Source organism: Calonectris borealis, chromosome 26, assembly GCF_964195595.1.
Source record: "Calonectris borealis chromosome 26, bCalBor7.hap1.2, whole genome shotgun sequence".
NCBI lineage: Eukaryota > Metazoa > Chordata > Aves > Procellariiformes > Procellariidae > Calonectris > Calonectris borealis.
The window spans coordinates 3,958,350-3,978,568 of NC_134337.1; the positions used below are offsets into that span (position 1 = coordinate 3,958,350).

At 42.8% G+C, this 20,219-nt stretch overlaps 1 protein-coding gene across 1 annotated transcript in view; it reads left to right on the forward strand.

The window, feature by feature from the left end:
* ILRUN (inflammation and lipid regulator with UBA-like and NBR1-like domains) overlaps positions 1 to 19,508 on the forward strand; it is a 34,685-nt gene extending 15,177 nt beyond the window's left edge. The window contains exons 3-5 of the mRNA XM_075174482.1: positions 3,631 to 3,828; positions 6,265 to 6,593; positions 15,383 to 19,508. Of these exons, the coding sequence (XP_075030583.1) occupies positions 3,631 to 3,828; positions 6,265 to 6,593; positions 15,383 to 15,418 (563 nt within the window). The 3' untranslated portion in view covers positions 15,419 to 19,508. The remainder of the gene's footprint in view (positions 1 to 3,630; positions 3,829 to 6,264; positions 6,594 to 15,382) is intronic.
* Positions 19,509 to 20,219: the final 711 nt, after the last annotated feature.

Genomic DNA, 20,219 nt, shown 5'->3' on the forward strand with positions numbered 1-20,219 from the left:
GATCTAATGGAAGAGATGCTGGCTGAAGGCAGTAGGTTCGTGTGCACTTCATTTGGAATAGAGCCACCCTGTTACCCAAGGAGGTAGCCTGCCAACCTGTGCGTATTCCCCTTCTTCTGTCGGCAGAAACATTTTGTGGCGAGTTGCACAGCTCGGTCAGTTCCCCAGACTTGTTCCTTGTGCCACCACACAAACAAAAGCTCTAGGAAACTTCTGTAGGAAGAGGTAGATGAAAGAAATTGAAGTGCAAAGTTTTGGTGGTTTTGTTTTGGGGTTTTTTGTTTGTTTTTAATGGAAGTAGTTAGATCTGAAAATAGATTAAGAATCCTCAGCTAGTCATGTTTCTGATCACTTGATGCAAGCAAGTGGAATATATTTTTAAGTCAATGAAGAGATCCCTTTTAATCTCAAAGCCTTTTAGCTCATGACCAGCTTGTATATTACCACTACCCTTCATCGCACTTTTTCTCTGAATGTCCCTGTCGTTTGCTCATTTGCCTCTCTATAGAACTGTGTTCTCTGTGGAGGCAGTGATGCAATGATCTAACTCTGAGAAGAGGGTAATGTGGCAAGGGTAAAGTACCCTTTACTTTTTAATACACTTTTGACAGAATTGCTTTTTCATGCTCTGAGAGGATGCAAGGCTGGAGAGACCACATTCCAGTATGAAATAAGGCAAAAACGGTGACTGGAATCCAGGAAGTGAGACTGGGCAAAATACATTCTCAGTGCTTGATCTGTTGGGATGCAGTCAGAGAGAAAAATGAGATCCATGGATGCAAAGCGGAATACCTTGTCTTCAAGTGTTGCAATGACAGGATGTTGCATGAATGTTTAAGCTGTGTGTCTGAATTTAATTGACCTGCTTGCACTTTTGTGAAGAAGAATGATAGCACAACAAGGTATAATATAATGAATCATCATGAGTAAAGTTCAGCTGTGTTAGTATTTCTCCTTGTAAATAACTGCAGTACTTGAGTGCTGTACAGATTTGTGCTGAATATCAAAGTGTAACTAAGAGACTAAAACTAGACTAAAAATCTAGGAGTATTTCATCAGGACATGAGAGGTGAGAAGGGGTGTTTAAGAACACTGATTTATAAAGACAGTATTCTAGAGAAAGGGCTTAATTATTTCAGTTTACTTTTTCTGCCTCTATTTGTTTGACTTAGTACAATGGAAAGGTGACACGTATAGCTTGCTTAAACTCCAGTAATGTGAAAAATTGGCACTTTTTTTATAACTGTGTCTCAAATACAATTCTTACAAATGTAGAGAGTTTGACAGATCTTGTTTCTCCACTATTAGTAATTTAATTTGTGTGTGTTATGTGTACATCCCTATCTTGCTCCTTTCTGACTCCTTCCTCTCTTGTTCCTCTGATGTACTCTTTCCTGCATGCAAATTCAGCCTTAATTTAACATCCTAGTTCATTAACATCCTAGTTCAAGCAGTGTTTCATTGTTCTTGGAATGTTTGACCTTCTGAAATTCATGGGTCTTCTAAAATGAGGAAAGGGAGTTAATCTTGACTTACGAGTTCTGGCAAGGCCAACATTTGTTTTGGCTTCTGTGTGGGTTAAAGCTGACTTCTTAAAAAGTACATCTGTACTCTAACAGTGGTGCTGGAGGCCAGATCTTGTTAAAACCATGCTGTTGAGGCATGTTTAAGTTAAATGCAACTTCACATACTGTGTTATGACTGTGCAATTTAAGGAGGACAGTAGCATTTAAAACCATTTTATGGTTTAATGAAGGTATAATATCAAAGGACTATAGTGTTTCCAGATAATATCTGCTTGTTAGGTAGATAACTGAAGCAAAGCCAAGTTTTTTAACAGCTCTACAGGAACCCTTGATTAAATGACTTCAGTTCTAGAACATGAAATACCTGAGGCATGTGTCACCGAAGCGTTTACTGTCTTGACGAGTGACAAGCAGAGCTCTGAGAGATTGTCAATTTTCAGCATGCAAACAGTAAGCTGGGTTCAGTCAGGTTTTCATATGTGTTATTAAAAACTAATACCGTGCTTCTACCTTCCAAGACAGCGCTTGGCTTGTCTGCCAAAAGACCAGTTTGTATAGTAGAACCATTGCTGAAAGAGCAGCAGGATTTAACAGACTTATTTCCTCTTCCCACTCTAACCCCAGCTGCTGCTGGCTTTGCAGGACATTTACTACAATTTATCATCTCCTGAGAGATGAGTGTACTGAAATAGAATGACATAATCATCATTTCATTTTATGGGGCTTATCAGTTGCAGCATTCTAGGCACCTTGCAAGCCTAAAGCCATTAAAACAGATAAAAATCACATAAATTATTTAAACTGAACCATGTTGCTGGACTGCCAACCTTTTCAGATGAGACTTCGTACTCAACTCCCACACGCCATAGTCTGAGGTCAGCTAGTCACTCGGCTCCTCTTTCAAAGACCTCCCTATCTCAGCACTGTTTCCAACTGTAGTGATATATCTCCCACTCCGAGTATCCCACATTACTTGTTCACATCATGCTTTCCCGGCTAGATTGTGAATTCCACAAATGAGGACCTGACTGGAAAACCAGCCTCTGCCATGTCTTCACTGAAGTATCCACAGGGATTAAATTAGCAGGCAGGCTGTTGCAAAGGATGGTCTTTGGGGTAACCTAAGGTCAGATCAGCATCCACTGTTCTCATCTCAGACTAGACAGAGAGTGGTTCCAAGCTTCTTGGTGGTTCAGGCTTTCCTTAGCTGTTTCCATCTACCTCAACCAAGCAGAAGGTATGCTCAAAGTCATTGGCTTACTCATGTCACATTACTGGGGAAGAAGCAAAAGAAAATTCTGCTAAACTGCTTTTCCACGAGCCTCAGAAGCACTTTTCTTTTTGTCTGCCCCAGTACTTGTTATCTTTGGCGGAGATGGCTGTGCTTGTCTGCAGTAACTGTTCTCTGTATCTCTACAGATTGCCAGGTCACACTGTCAGTCCCAGTATCTGCAGTCTAAACATTGATCTCCACAAATAAATCATATGTTCACAATCCTTTCCACCTTTGCACAAGGCTGAGAGAAGGGCTGGTGCAAGAAGGGAAATAAACCCATTTAGAAAATAGTACTAGCTCTTCAATTGTAGTTCAAACTATTAGTTCCTCCTGAGACTGCTGACAGGCTTAAAGAATGAATCCCTGAAAGAAAATGTTTCCAGCACTTTGTATTAATAACACGTATTTTGATGTTGCAAGGCTCAGGAGTTATATGTAGGGAGGCAGAAATAAATGGGGAAGGGAACCACCTAAGTCTGACCTCATCTTCGTCTCTAGCATTGGTAAAATATATGTGCATGTTGATTTTTTTGCAGCTGTTACACTGTGACACTGAGAATTTTTCTGTGTAAAGAAGACCTAGAGATTATTCAAATAGAAATATAAATTGTCCTGCTGGTCTCTAAATGGACCAGTTAAGCCTTGTCTGAAAACTGTATTCTTCTCAAGCATCCATTGCTGGCTGTGTTGTGTGTATCTTGGTATTCCTTTGACTGTTCAACAATTGCACGACTGTTTTAATAAGCATGTTTCATCCAGTCTTACACAAACAGCCACAAAGCTTTTCCTGGTGCACTGTCAGTAATTCTTTCTTCTGTTTAATCCCAGGGACAGAGGCGTGGCCCCCGGGCGTTTGTCTGAAGTATGTCGGGGGAGACCAGTTTGGCCATGTAAACATGGTGATGGTCAGGTCCCTGGAGCCCCAGGAGATTGCAGACGTCAGCGTTCAGATGTGCAGCCCCAGCACAGCAGGAATGTATCAGGGACAGTGGCGAATGTGTACTGCCACGGGACTCTATTACGGAGGTGAGTGATCCCTTTTCCGGCACTTCAGGATCTTCTTTGTGCTATTCCTACCGCAGACAAAATGGACACTCCTGGCCCCTTGCAGATGCTCTCCTGATAACTGAATGGTGAAGGTAGAGGTCTGCCAGCTCTGAGACTAAATATAGAAAATAGAATAGAGAAAACATCAAGTGAGCTGCTTTGTTGTCTTGGTCAGTGCAGAACTGTTTTCTAAACACTGGAACAAATTGCAGATTACAGAAAGCTCTGAAAAACAAAGGGACTTGCACAGTTCTCCTGGAGACTCTTTCCCAGCCGATCCTTGTCAGGATTCTTTCCCAGTTTTCCAGTGCTGAACATCGTGAACTACATATGGGCATAAAATGTATTTAAATGGTGCAAACCTCATCTGAGAAGTTCAGTTAAGGCCCAGGTTTTAATAGTGTAACTTGGTGCATCTACTGTGAACCATTTTTCTGTGTTTAAAAACCACTTTTTGATATTTCGCCTGGTGCCTCAGTCTGAGCCACCAACATCTTCATTCATTTGGAGTCTTTCAGTCATTTTTAGCCAGCTTTAGTTTATACTGAGAACATCTTTGTGTCTGTTTTAGCAGTTGGGAGTATCCCAAGTTACATGGGTTTGAGTGAGAGATGTTAGCACTCGGAGTCAAAAATAGCTCTGCTCAGAAGTACAGGGTTTTTGGCAGAATTGTCAGCAAACGTATGACTCTGGCGTCAAAAGTGGATGTAACTTGTCCCTGAAGAAAGGGCATAAATTCTTCCGTGCAGGTTGAAAGGCCTGTTCAGTTTGCATTGCCTGCCACAGGCCTGCGTGTTTATAAAGCCGAGGTTTTCCCAGCTGCTGACAGTTTAAGATCTTACTAAACTTCCTGAAATCGCACATTTTGAAAGAAAACGATCTACAAATTAAAATCCCTGTGGCTACTGAGCTTCGAGTCAAAGATGCCCTTCCCCTGCCATGTAATTAATGGCTTCTATGCTAGTTATCCCCCGGAGTTAGGCCCAACAGCTGTGCGAGGGCCTGGCAAGCGGCCGGGGCTGTGGCCCGGTGGTTTTTCATGCCGGCACGGATTTGATAGCACCGGGGCCTCCGGGGCGAGCGGCCCGGCCGGGCGTGCGCGGCGCCGCGGGCGGGCAGCAGGGGGCGCCGTGGTGCCGCTCCGCCGCGGGCGGCGCGGCCCGGCCGCGGGAGGGGTCAGCGGGCTCCGGGTGTGCGCGGTGGCCTGGGCTGTTGTGGAGCCTCAGTGGTATTTATGAGGGGGTTACAGCCCTGGCAGGGTGCTGGGGGTCCTTAAGCAAGTCCTATTTTTGTAAGGTAAAATCCCATTGTCTTTAATTGGGTTGTAAAATGCAAACTAATGAGCCCAGCCCTGTTAAACCGGGGGAGGGACTGGAAGGAGAGCTTCCATGAATTAATGCTGCTTGAGAAGCGATGGTGGTACAACCGAACAGCAAAAGTACCTGCTGTTTCCTCCCCCAGGCCACCAGTGGCAGCACGAAAGAGCCCCTTGTAGGTTAACACTTGACTGCAGAAAGCCTGGAAACAATTACATGTGACATGAGGTGCTGTTATTAGATCTGCTGAGATGAGATAAGGTATTGCTGCTGTTCTCTTTAATTTTCCCTCTCCGTGCAGCAGAACAAAACTGGAGCTCATTTAATGGAGAGGTAAAAAAAGAAGCAATAAAACTGAACTTGGATACGTACCAAGAAATGTGTTCATGTAAATAGGCCATAATGTTTGCATGAAGTGTAAATGAAATGGTAAGTAAAATAACAATCTTATCTATGGACAAGAGACAGACATGCATTAGGTAAGAACTGTAAATATGTTTCTTATTCTAACCAGTAGTTTGCGAATTCGTGTAATAGTCTACCAAGCCTGGGTGTCTTATCCACCTACTGTGAGTGTTTTGGAACTGGAATGGAGATACTTTGCAGTGAATTGTCATAAACTTAATTACCTTTTAAGTCACCCTTTTGTTGCTTTAATAGTCAAGCCTTTCAAAGCTAAACAAAAAACCTTGCCTTTTCTTTACCATCAGAGTAGAAGATTGGCAGTGTTATCTGCTGACCCTCACTTCAGTCTTGCTGCGTAGCCATGGATAAAGTCACTTAAGGTTTTCCTTTTTCAGTGCATCCTATTGGTAATCTGAAGTATGGAGCTTCAAGTTGTCATGTCAGTTTGGTTTTTATATGTTCTCACTGGTTCATGTAAGTTCAGTAGGAGTAAAACTTGCCTGGTTTTCTTAGAAGATTGGACACTAAATTAGTGTTTAACTAGTACTTCTGATGCTTCATAAAAATGTATTTTAAACAATCAGTCTTTTTTCTTGGCGTTGTAAAGGATGGAATTCATGTTCTGTTTTTCTCTTTCTGCCCCCTTCTTCAAAAACTCCATTTAGTGACAACCCGAATGTCTGTCTTTCCACAGATGTCATCTGGGTGATCCTCAGCGTGGAAGTTGGAGGACTTCTAGGTGTAACACAGCAGCTGTCATCCTTTGAAACAGAGTTCAACACGCAACCGCATCGCAAGGTAGAAGGAAACTTTAACCCATTCGCCTCTCCACAGAAGAACAGGCAACCAGATGAAAACAACCTAAAAGACCCTGGGGGTTCCGAGCTAGGCACAATCAGCAAAAACACATGGGGGCCTGCTCCTGACCAAATTGAACAAGATCAGAATGGACTGTCACAAAACTCTGTAAATCTCTCCCCCAGCAGTCACTCGAACAACTTGTCGGTAGTGACGTACAGTAAGGTAGGTGCCCTGGGAGAACAGGAGAATGGGTAGGTGATGAGACTGTGATGTATGTAATAGTTCTTCGTTACAAACTGCAAAGCCCTTCCCTTCTGCTTCTGCCAGACCTGCTAAGGAAGGTTTTGAATTTGACTGTCTGACTCTGCCAACTCCTCATGTTATATTAAAATATTTTTGCCTCTGATAGACTCTACCAGATCCACCTTTTTGTTTTGCTTCAAGTCCTTCTTAAAATTTATATAATCTTGTCTGGGTGCTGTAACTATTAGTGGCTGGAGCCTGCTCCAGTTGCGTGTGCAAATAAGTCAAAATATCTCTCTAGATGTGCTCCTGAGTTTTACATAATTTTGAAAAGAGGAAAAAATAACCACACCCTGAAAACCTAAGATTAACCAGATAACTTCTTTTTAGCTGGTGTGGGGAGACTACAGAGCTCAACATTTTGATCCCAGAAGCTACCTGTCAGGAACAGTCAATCAAAGGACTATTCCTGTCTGTGTCCTTGTCTTGTTTATAATTGTAGGTGACTTTTAAATTATCTTTACTTAAAATCTCTCTCAAAAGCTTGCTTGGTGGATGCTATATGAGTCTGAGTGATATTTTGACTGTTTTTATTTGCTTGTGTGTGAAAAATGAATTGCAGGATTATTTACAATTCAGAATCCACCTGTTAATGCAGCCAGTATGTGTAGGTGTGTACTGTCGTATGTCAAACTAGTTTGATTTTTAAAATCCTTTAAAAATGCTTTACTGTACTTTAAGCAGGCTGTGTAGGACAATAACACTTGGTTGCTGAATGACTTAATAAAGCCCTAATGTTAGTTCACCTACAGCACTTTAGTTCCTAACTGGATGAACTGCCTGTCCTCTACCAGTGGATCATATTTTAGTGACCTACTTTGCACCAGGGCTATGCATTTTTTTTTACTGATGGCATGCGCGGGATTAACTGTTTGACAGACTACCAATCACCCTTTTTGTGTTTTGCACCCCAAACATAAATTGCTATAAGCTGTATTGGCTCCTGCTTCAAGATTCTCGCTCACTAAAAGTGAAATGGATGGCTTAGGAAATGATTAAAAAATAAAGCCTTTCACCTATCAGTTCAAGTACAACCTGATTTAGCAGTGACCGAAAGTCACTGCCCTTCGGTGGCTGCTTGGTGGGTAGCGGTGTTCCCTGAAGAGACAGGCCGTTGTCTGACTGCAGAGGCTGTCTATATACTGATACAGCTTCTCTGCATAAACTTTATCTCAGGTGCTTCAGGTGGGGGGTACTGCTCTGCGGCTGTCTGTTGTGCGTATCCCAGCAAAGACTGGTATCAGCTCTGTGTATCAGTTGATGAAAAATAAAAATCAGTTACTAAGTACAGCTTTGGTGAGATAGTGGACTTGCCTAAGCCTTTCATAGCTAAAATACTAGGTTTAATTTAGGCAGCAAAACTCAATTCCTCCACTTTTGGTGGTCAGCGTTAAGCTGGAGGTGGCTTTTTTTCCCCTTGCCTATTTTCTGAGTGCAGAGCTTGGCAATCGCTTCATAGTTGATTTGCACTTGCAGGTGAACAGATGTGGAACTGCTAATACATGCACTTCTGAGAAAGTTCCTATGTAGAAATTCTGGATGTGGGGTTTTGGCAGTAATGTGGCCTTCAGTTTTCACTAGGTCTCTCCCTGTGATATATATCCTTACCCTTCCTGGTGAGAGGAGAGCGGTGTGGGCACCAGGAGGTAAAGTGTACCAACAGACTCTCTTGGCTGAGGAGTAGATGTTTTGTCTTTTCTAAGAACGTAGGTGTAAGAAACCAATACCTATTGGAGGTGCAGAGCACATAGCAAAGGTCAGCTATACTGTCGCAAAGAAAAGCCAAAAAGGAGAGTGAAGCACTACCAGAGAGGATTTCACTAAATTTAAGTAAGCTAGTTTAGCTAGTAACCCAAAGTTCATCATCAGTACTCTTATGAGATGTGGGCCATTTTAATCTAACCTCAGATGTAGGGTAGGTGGCCTTTCTCCTTTTTTTTGTTGTTGTTGTTTTGTTTTGGGTTTTTTGTTTCTTTTTGTATTTACAGAATATTCTTGGGTGGATTTGAGGTGGATTATCTGAGATAAAAGCAGAAATTTTGTTTCTTGCTTGCTTCGGAAGGGATAATTTTTGTTCCTTTTTGGAGATGGGGTGGGGTATGTAAACGTTCATGGATTTTTGAGGGTTTTTTGTCTCTACTACAGTGTTTCTATTTGTGACATAATAAAACAAGTTAGCTTTTCCTTTGGAGGCCGTTATTAAGGTAGGTCTGAAGATCAGAGTCTTGTTCCAGCCTTGCCTTTCCTGTCCAGGGCAGGAGGCATTCTGCCACAGACTTAATATTCATATTGGTACAATACTGTTTCTGTACTGAACAAGTTTGAGTAGGTTTGACATCCGAGATACTTGCTCTCGTTTAAAATTGCGGGTGAACATGCTCACCTTCCCTGCTTTAGGTCTAGTCCTATTGCATGCCACCTTCTTGCAATCTGGAAAAGAAGGTATTTATGTTTTTTTCTAAAAAGGGGTAATGTGTAAGCAGTATTCCCAGCTGGGGATACTGCTTAAGCAGAAAAGGGCTTATTGGAGGTGATGTCAGAAGTATTAAACCACCTGATCAGCAGATAGTGTTCCAGTGCCTGTTAGGAAAAGCTATATCTGGCCCATCTTCCCCACTTCCCTGGGGACTTGACCTGTACTCTGCTGCTTGAGAGATGGAAAGAAAACTACTACATTTGGAGCTGCTGTCTTGCGGTTGAATATTGATGTGAAAGGCTTTATTTCAAGTTCTAGGAGCAGACAAGAGAGTACTGTGGGTTGGTTATGTAGTTGCACGTTAGGATTCCTGGATTATATCTTGAGCAGGACCTCTAATATTTTTGTCTGCTTTCATGTACCTGGAGAATGGAGTGAATCCCTAGTCACGTTTGACACACCATTTGGTGAGATACAGCAAAGGGGATGGGTAAAGTCTAGTTAAGGTGTTCAGAAGGGCCTATATCCTGTATTTATAAGTAGTATAAGCCCGTAAATATTTCCCAGATCACTGTGGAGGCTTCCTCTCTGCCAAGAGATCGTGGAGAACCCCAGTCATGCAGTTGCATGAGACCATGAAATCTTTGAGATAAAACTAGCAGTTTCTGGCATCTGCAGCTGTAAAACATACTAGAAGTTGTCAGACTTTGTATTAGTTCTCCCTCTGGTGCAACTGAGCAGGTGTGACTTGTCCTCTTAAAATTCCCCATTGGAGTCAGGATCTCAGTGACACTGATGTGCCATCTGCTGCTGGATTAGACAAATATATCAATGTTTCGCATGTGGAGACATTAAAAATGCTTTTATACAGCAGCATAGAGTACATGGTTTGGATGTTCTGCTCAGTGAAACAAACTTTCCTAGGAAAAAAACCAAAACAAACAAAACAAGATGCTGAATTCCCGATAAGCGGATAAGATGAAACCTGTGATATGATTGAAACAAACTGATTGTGATCTTTATTCCTGCTATAGTGTATGCCTTCCCTGGGTCAACCCTGCTCATCTTATCAAATAAACTGCTGGAAGGTTGTAGATCAGGGTCTGTGTTCAGGGCATTGCTTTAAGCATGTTGTTGTTATATCTATTCCAAGTGGAGTTTTTGCATGTTCTTAGAATTGAAGATGGGCTTAAGTGCAGGATAGGATGCTTATCTCAGGATAGGGATGAGCTGTATTGGAGTCCAGATATACCCATGCATGGGTACTTTATTCTCCTCTTTTTGGCAATCGCTTTCTCTCTGTATTCTCGAGAGAGAGATGAAGCTAATATAGCTTCCTTCTATTTACTCGCTCCTGTCTCATAGCAACACTGTCGAGGTCATTGCTGCTCTCTTGTGACAGTCTTTTACATTAAAAGCGCAAGATGCAGTCTTATAGTGCCTGGGGAATTAGAGTTAAATTTCTTAACTAAGGAAAGAAACGTACAGGTTTAAATGTCTAAAAAGATCTGAAGTGGATAGCCATATACTGACATTCAGATTGTACTTGTCATCTATGTATAAAAAATATATATATCTCTCTGAATCTGTTGCCCGTATGAATTGAGGAATTGCTGCTCTCTGTGTAATGCAGAAAACTGCATGTCAAAGTTCTGATTCTGCAAAGATTTGCCCATACAGAACAATTTGCATAGTCACCGCCATAGCAAAGGACGTTCTACAGCTTGTCTGGTATTAATGTGTTCTGTTCATTACTCATGCTACTCTTAAAAGCCCAATGAAATATAAGCATATTTGGAGTTCACAAAATTAAAATCTTAACACCTTTTTTTCCTGCTGTATTTACGCTCCCCATCTTACTTCGTTCTTTGTGGAGCTGAACTCTGATCCATGCTACTTGACAGCTTTCTGTATGTAAGGGGAAACCAAACCTCTCTCTATCCCTAGAGCCTTTAACTGGCTTCCCCTCTCTGAGTTTAAAAGTTGCTGCTTCTAGATGCGTGCTTCTTCCAAACCAGGGCACTCCAATTTGCGTATTTTTGGAGTACATCTCTAAAATTTAGACAGAAATTTTTTCACTGGAAACTATTTGGGTACGAAACTATTTGGGTACCCAACTATATTTGTGGGTAAGGAAGATGCCCCAGAAATGTTTGCATCCATGTAGAAGAGAAGCTCCTTCCATCCTGATATGTGGGCTTCAAACTGGGCTAGTTACCACATGGTTAAATTCATTTAGAACAAACTGGGAGAACGTTGGACTCAACTACTATAGCTACTCTTTGACAGCCACACTGCTGCATAGCATCTGCAGGCTAAACTGATGTTGCATGAGCTGGTTTGCTTATCTGGTGAAAGACTAATGTGTTTGGATGCTGCATGTTAGCTCATCCATGAAAACTAACAGTCCGTGTGCTTTCGGACTGTGCGAAATGTGAGATAATCTGATTTTAGCTTAACTTTGCTCCATTGCAGGCCAACAGAGTTTCCCTGTTCTTTTATCTCTGTAGACTAAAAGCACGCCATTGATTAAGTTACAAGAGCTAAGTTGTTGCATGGTAACTTAATCATGTACCTGAGCCCTCATGTACTTCATCAGCTATGTGCATCTAAACCAGCCCTACGAGTGGCTGCGCTGCGGGAAGGTTCTTCACTTCCTGGTGGTCTTAACTGCCACGCCATGTTTGCACAGCATGCATGGAATAAAAAAGTGCTCAATACTTTGTTCTTCTGTTTGTGTTCAGTTTACCTAAGTTAGTCAAGAGAACTCTGCGTAGTTTGGAGAAGCACTGACTAGGGGCGGCCCAGGAGGTGACGAGGAAACGGGGACTTGTAGCGTTGTCTGATGCTACTGTCAGTGTACACTGGGAGACTCCTGTATTGCTTTGCAGCTGTGCATCAGAAACTCCTGTCTCTCTTGAAGTGTACCTTCTATTGACTCAGTCACAAAGGTGAAATAAAGATAGCTATTTGAAAGCCTGTGTTGTGATGTTTTATGAAAGATGAACTTAATCTTCATTTTATTTCTAGCACAGGTGCCTTCATTTAAAGAGCTCAGTACTTACAAAGGCCTTTAACTTTCCAAAACATCTCAATTCTGTTCTAGATACACAAGTCAAATGATAATTTATACCAACAATTTTCACATAGAGTCTTTTCTTGAAAAAACATGGTCCTCTCTTCGCACATATTTATCTGTATGAATAGCAAGTATGCTTTCACTAGCAAGTTAGCAATTACTTCTGTGGAAGATATTGGAAGAATTGAAAGTAAATTTGCAAAGCTGCAGCTGAGCTTTTCATAAAGACATGATCTCATTTTGAGAATAGAAGGGAATTCACTAAAAATAGTGTGAATAATTCTTCAGCTGAAATAACTCAGAAAAACTGCAATTGTATGCAGAATTATTTTTGCATGTTTATGATGTAAAACATTGCATACAAGGGATAATTATATGACATTTTCAAGAATAATGGAGTTTGGTATTTGTGTTGCAGCAGTAACTGAAGTTTTCAGGTATCAAGACACTATTACACTGTGCAGGTTGAATAAATGTAATGAGAAACAATTGCTCTGCAGAGAGCTTGCATCTTACTGAGGAAGAAAGAAAGTATTCTCATTTCACAAAGAGGAGTAACAGTTTCTTGCTAAGGGTCTGATGTTAAACCAAGTCTACGCTCGATCTTAAAGAAAAGAAACAAGTGGGTTTTTTAATTTTGTAAGTTCTCGTGTACACTAATAAATCTCACGGGTAAGTGAAATGCAGTGAAGAGTGGCAATCCCAACAGCAAAGACTTTGGGCTTTTTCTTCGTGGTGAAATTCATTGCATCAGGAGAAGCTAACCTTGATCACAGATTCTGGGACTGTTCTTGGAATTGCTCGTGAGTGAGGCCCATCTAGAGATGTCAGCCTGTTAAGTGCAGTGTAGTGAGTGGTACAAAGCTGTATATACTTAGTAATCTGACACTCTGAAGGTGAGCTAAATTCTGGTTTTAATTAACATGTGATTAGCATAATTGTGCAGCTTTAAATTAGATACTACAGAAAACAGTATCTGAAGATTCAGAGGGTTTCCCTGAAAAAAAGGTTAATAGCCCCTTCACAGGGTCTCTCTCTGCATACAAAAAGACTAATGAACTGTTCTCACGTCTGACTTAAGCTGAGGACTCTGGACTGCGTACTGATGAACTGTGTTAATTCTTTTATGTCATGGGGTGATGCAAATGTCTTGGCTTACGGCGTGAACAAATTAAATCAACAAGGTTTTGCCTGTGACATAAACTGTAAAATACATAAACGGCACAGCGCTGGCTCTGCTGCGCAGGCGGTAGCCCCCGGCAGAGGGAGCAGGCAGCTGGGAGCAGTTGATGTTTAAAGCACTCATGAGGCTTGTGAGTGCTTCCCAGTCAGTATCTGCAAACAAAGCCTTATGTGCAGGTAACTAAAAGGTGAAGCAAATTCTGGCAAGTGGGTCTGTACAGGTAATCGGCGACAAGTCCTGTTTTTCTTCTGTAGAGCAGTGATAAGTACAATAGCTTAATCCCTTTGAGGTGAGACTGCTTACGATCCTGCTTATAACATTGTTCTCCTTCTGTGTCCTTTGGGGTTTTTTTGTGCACCTATTCACATTATTTTAATGTTTCTCTTCTGCTCTCCCCCTTCCCCCTGTTTCAGTGACTGTATTTTTTGGAAAAGTTGAATATCTCAGTCTCTTGATTTTGATGGGAGCTTCTCCTTTCTGAGGTGAACTGTTGTGCTGGAATCTGCTGGGTGTTATCTTTTGAAAAGCTTGCTTTACAAATGCGGAGTGCAGCGTATTCCTAGGGTAGGAGCGCGTTTGGTTTTCCATCACTTGCCTGTATTTCTGTCTGCAAACAGCAATTTCCAAGTTTCCAGTCTTCCATACTTCTCACGCAGTTCATGAGATGTCCTGTTTAATTGTCTGCTAATCCTCCTCTCTTGGTTGAATTTTGAGAGCTGCTGATAGATGCTTTGTTTTACCATTGTCTTGTGTTTTGCCACCTGATATATCCTAAATAATGAACTTTTTCTCACCAGCTGTAGCAAGATTATAGGCTTCTTACAGCACTTCCTTTAGAACATAAATATACAACAGAGCTCTTGAACTTGGATTTTTGCAACCGGGCTTAAGCTAATGAAGTTGGTGCTTTATAGGAGTCACGTTAAAGACTCATTGCTTCATGGCTCCGTGGCTCACGCAGCGAGGTTGTTATAGAGTTGTAGGAGAACATGCAGGAAACGGTGTTTCCTTTGAGATTTGCCCTGTTAAAGGCAAAATGGTGAAAACTGAAGTCAGAGCTTCGCTTAAAGACCAAGAATGGCTTTGTGCTAATTGGGGTCTCGGCTGTCTTACTCATCAGCATGCTGGAAAGAAGCTGGACTATATCAAAAAAAGCATTTGCGTAATGGTCTTCCAACTTTGACAATGAAATATAATGAGCTTTTTTCCCTTGTCTCACTTCTGACCCGAGTATGTGTCTGGATTTTACAGGAGGATTTTGTGTGTGGTTTGTATCTTCACCGTTATGACAAACTTCATATCCCTGTGACTTGAGAGATCTCTTGCCTGCCTGTTGGTTGCTTTCTTTTGCTTCCTGATGAAGCCCTGGGTAGTTGATTTGAACAATAGAAATTACAGAAAGGAGTTCCTGTTAATCTGAGGCCTGTTACTAGATCTGTCATTTAGATGACTCGCTTCAGGATGTCGAGGGAAAATGGGTTCTGTAGTAAGCATTTTGATTTTTTGGTTAAATGCTGGGGTTGATTTTTCACATGAGGAAAATGTATATTGTTATCTTGAGAGAGCAAAAGCAGCAGTTGTAGAAGCGTGGATTTCCAAATCCTGTTTTTTTCTTAAACACTCTTCTACCAGTTACAGCCTCTTACTTAACTGTTTGCTGTAATCTTTAGAATAGACTTGTGAAACTGCAGTTGCTTGGCCTCGCAGGTATTGTAGTGTCTGTAGGGGATTTCTGCTCTGGTGTAGAAAATAACCACAAGTTACTTTGTGGCCCAGTAACACCTGGCTATTACCTGGCCTAAATAGCACCTGAAAGAGGTAAGTAATGGCATCTGACATCTCTGGGGAAACCAGCTACAAACACCAAAATGTGCATTTTAAGTGTGTTTCATAAGGCTGGACAGCAAAGGTCATATTGGTGGGTAAAGGGCTAGAAGTACTGGGATGGGATGGTCAGCATTTGTAGGCGTACACTGATCAATTTTATTTCTTGCCTATTGAAATTGATTATGTCTCCAACTTTCTTTCAGGGTTTCCACGGTCCTTATCCCTTCGGACAGTCTTAAAACACAAAAACACAAAACGGGTATCGACGAGGAGAATTTAACAACTGACTTTTGAGGGAAGGGAGGGGGATTCATGTGCCAGACAGACACAACGTGGACCCCCCCTTCTCTGCCTCCGTGTTCTGGATAAAGAAGAAAAAACAAAAGCCCACTAACTATGACTAGTTGTTTCCAGAGAAAAATACAAAATCTAAGTACGCATGCGTGAATGCTGGATTTCAGGAGTGTTGTTAAATGCTATGAGAAAGAAAATATACCAACACCATGGGTTTTTTTTAGAAATCATTCTCACACATAATTAGGTAGCTTAAAAAGTTTAAAAAATGAAAATGAAAAAGCCATCTTTAAAAAAAAAATATTTTGCCTACAGAGTGATTGTAGTTTGAGCAAATGTTTAATTTCTGTTTGTTTCTTGTTCATATTTTTTTAAATAAGGGACAGCGTGCATTTTTATGGAACTGTCATGTTTTGCTTGCTACCGAATGGGAATTTGCTTAGCATCTTCTGGGGTTTGTGCAGTGACTTCTTTTTGTCGGACATTTTTTAATGACAGGTTGGGTCTGCACCCAGCTCTGCATTTTTAATATCATCTGCTGGTTTTAGTTACCAACTTTTTAATCTTTTTTTTTTTTTCCTTTTGGTTTGGGTGTTGCTGTTAGTTGTCCTGCATGTCATTGGAAACCATGCTGAAGACCAGGTCTCAGTATCAAAGTTGGAGAGAGAGACTCTGGGACTTCTAGGATAAAATGGAGGGCTCATTTCCCTTCCCCTTGTACATGAAGTACACACAAATACACACCCATATTAATAAGAAACAGATTTATTCAAGTTCCAGAGCTGTCCTATGTGGTTAGCATTTTAAAATACCTTTTTGTTAACTCTTGATGTACAGTAGCTGTGCCTAGAGCAACCAAGCAAGTGTATCGGTCTTGTGCCAAGAGGAAACTCTTTTTCTGTAGCTGTAGTTCACTTGGTAGTAGATGCAAAGCTTTCCAAAAGTCATGGCCTTTTAATTTTGAATCTCCCATCTCTCTCTTATAGAGTATAAGTTTGCATTCATTTCTCCTGTGATAAAGTATTAGCATAGAGGCTAATTGTTTGTGTTTTTGAATGCAGAGCATGAGTTAGCATCATCAGCTGGATTCCACTCTGTCGCCTTGTATTCATTCGCCTTTATTTTCCTGGCTTGTAGCTTCGTTGAGGCTCCTACCTTCTAAATGGGCTCTCCAGGGCTTGGTATTAGAGGAGGAATCGCTCCTCTAAAGATTCAGGTTGCTCTGCTGTTCCTCCAATGTATTTTCCTCCAGTTATGGATTGGGAAGTCCAGTGTGAGGGGAGGGAGGATGGCCTCAAGTGCTGTGGGGGATTTCTAAAGCGCTGAAGAGGCGCGAGGTGAGGGGACACAGTCTTAGTCAGAAACGTGAACAAGGCTGGAACAGCCATCTGCCAAAGATGCAGTAATATGCAAAGCTCCCACTACCTTCTTCCAAATCTTTCTGGTGAAGACCCTTGTTCTCCTTGTTGGAGCAAAGCGCAGGCTTGCTGCATGGTGTGTGGCTTTACACCGATTGCTCTTGACTAGTTGTGTTTTCTTAGTTGATTTTGAATGGGGGATTCATTTTCATTGCAGCTACCAAGGACTGTTTTATCTTAGTGCATACAGATGGATCTTGTGGAGGACAGTGGAAGTTCCTTGTATCCAACAGAGGAAGAATTGGGCGATAGATTTTGTTTGTATTTCAGAGGTTTGGTTGTTAAAGGTCACTGTTATGTGAAGTCTCCCTTCAAAAATCTGTTTGCTGGGAGAAACAAGTATAATGTAAGAAATTATCTTCATGAAAGAGGCACTGCAGGATTTGGACTGCTAGCCATTTGCACTTGCAGTTTGGTGAGCACCTGGGTCTGTCTCGGCAGCTTGCTGGAGCTGGGTGAGGGTTAAGATCCAGAGAGAACCCGTGGAAGGTGGTGCTGTGCTGCTCAGTGCAGCTGTAATGTCTGGTTCTTGTCCTTTGTCTAATCATTTTGCCTTGGATTAGTTGTCTCCTCTTAGCATTCAGTCTAGGGAGTGACTGGCATCACTGTAGTGTGCTGTGGGCAAGTGGATTCTTTCTTCGCTCCCTCCTTTCAGAGCAGGTGGCTTGTGTGACAAGCTCTGAAGGCATGAACACATACCAGACCATCACACCTCTTGCAATACTGCTGCTTCCCTTCTGAAGGCGTCTAAAACACTGGAGACTGCTGTTTGTCCAAGTGACAAGGTGATTCCTTATCTTAATTAGCTCCTTTTATCAACTGTGTAGTGGAAGGGGGGAAAAAATTAAGATCTGAGTCTGTATGTTATAGCTGGTGCTGCAACCTTTGCCTTGTGTCAGCTGAGGCATCTCGGAGACCCTTGATCTCGGATACTCCCATGCTGGCTTTCTTCTGCTCCCAGCCACATATGCTGTAATGGCTGCCGCATTTGTATTCCTGTGCTCCTCCTAAGACTGAATTTTTCCTTTTCTTGAAGAAAAAAAAAAAAAAAAACAAACAAAAAAAACCAACTTGCATGCACCCCAAGTAGTCGTGTGCTTTCCCACTCAGAAGGCATACTTGATCTGCACAGACTTGAATTCTCTCTCCTCTTGAGTGTTTTCAGTCCGTGGTGTCCTTGTGACAAGGGTCACTTACTCCAGGGTGTGAAGAAAGGCAGAGCCAGATCCGAGTTGCTGCTGAAATCTGCAACCTCTTGCTGCTCACAACACTGCTCTTCCCCAGGTAGCTGAGCGCGAGCGCTCTTGTCTGCAGGAACCATCTCTCTGCAAACGATCGCACAGAGCTCTGGATGCTTTGAGGGTTGGGGAGGTAGCCCTGGCTGTGACACTGGAAGAATGTTTAAATTAGTGGTTGCTCTACCTCTGGGTTTTTCCTCGAGTAAAAACTGTTTCACTGAGGCCAAATGTGGTTTTATCTCCTCTGGTTCCTTGGAGCTTAGTGGTGCGGCCAGCCCTCAAATTGCTCTCTGCTGTCAGGTTTCCAGGTTTAAATAGGGGGATTTGAGATGTATTCAGCAAAGCTCTTTCCAGGTGGCTTCAGGGCACTGTGATTGTATTGGTTTCCGTAGGGCTGATGCATTCAAACTCGCGGAGTTTTAACATCAGATACATGAAACAAAGGGCCTGGTTTTTCAAAAGTGCTGAATGCCAAGTATTTTGGTGAGCCTGAAGCGCGTGCGGTGGCTCGGATAACCCAGTCCAGGTGAGTTACGCATGTAGAACTCAGGCCTGTTAGAAATGGGAGGAAATCCTTACTGGGTCGAGACTGGTGAACAAGTAAAGAGGCTGTTACCCCAGTGAGGCTGGTGTTCCTGACTGGGGGAGGGATGGGGCTGGTACCCACTGGTACGGGAGGATGCAGTGACAGGCTGCACCCTGCTCCAGTCTGATTAACACCCATCTGTCTTGAAGTCCTGAGAAGGAGGGGAAGAGACATCTTCCTTGCCCCCCCACCCCTCCAAAAGAAAAAAGATAATGCGGAACATCTCCGATGGTCTCTAAATGGATCCTTGTGTCAACATGAGCCAGTAAGGATGTGTCCTGTCGCTAATACGAGTTGAGCAACGGCAACCCAGGCACCCTCTCTCAGCCTAGGCAAACCGGAGCGTGATATTCCAAGGGCTACCCCAAAACTGGCAATGCCACATCGAGGGGGTGAGGGAAGCTGGAATCTTGCTGCTCACATCTCAGGAGCATTGGATTCAGACCCCTCCAAGGTTTGGAAGATGCAGCTCCCCCACCGAGGGGCAAAGCCGTCTGGTCAGAGAGCATGTGGGCACGAGAGCAGCTGGAGTCTGCAGGGTTAGGAAATGCACGCTGTCCCATGTCTGGGTTTCTGTTGTGTGTTTAATTTTTTTTGTGTGTGAGTGCGTGGGTGGTTCTGCAGCCTGTCTATTCTCTCCGGGGGGAGTGCATGTGTAGAACAGGATGGTGTGTTGCCTCATTGAGTCTGGGAGAAGTCCTACGATAGCACATTGGGGGTAAAAATAAAGGAAGCTTTTTCCTTGATGTATAAATGAATATTTGTATGATTAAATTAACACAGAAAAAAAAAATGTTCTGTAGCTGTTGAGAGTTTTATTGAAGCTGCAAAAACTTCCGAATCTGTCATCTTCTAGTTAAATGTACCCAGCTTGCTTCTATCTCCAGGGTGTTTCCAGACACTAAGGCACAGTGTCCTTAAACCCAGTTCTAGCCCTGTCTTCACCCCAAATCACTTAAAAAACAAACAAAACCCAACAAATGCAGTGCATATTGAGTGTATCAACCAACCTTTGCAGTCTAGGCGGATGGGTACAAGGATGGCTGAGAGGCCCATGGAGATTTTTTTGTGTGTAAAAGGCGATGGGGCAGGAGAGTGAAGAAGGGAGGGGGCTCACCGCAGCACCCGTTTCTGGAGGCAGATTCCCACCGGGGCTGCACGGTGCCGGTTCAGACTTACTGCATGCGGTTATACCTATTCACCGATGTCGGCGGTGGATGTCGCTGGTTGTAAGGTCGGGTAACTTCTCCACAATAATGCTGTGGCTCCTGCCTGCACCAGTCCTCGGCCGGTGCGTGTGAGGGGATGGCTGGGGCTCAGCACCGTGCCGGTGCCCCGGCTGGGGGATGGAGGTAAGCGCCAGCTCAGCACCGTGCTGCCGGCGCCTTCCAGCTGTAATCGGGACTGAAGCAGGAGGGGAGGCGGCACTGAGAGGTCCTGGAGCAGATGTGAGGAGTGGAAATCTGGTTTTGGTGATCTTCATATGGGGGTCCCCAGCACAAAG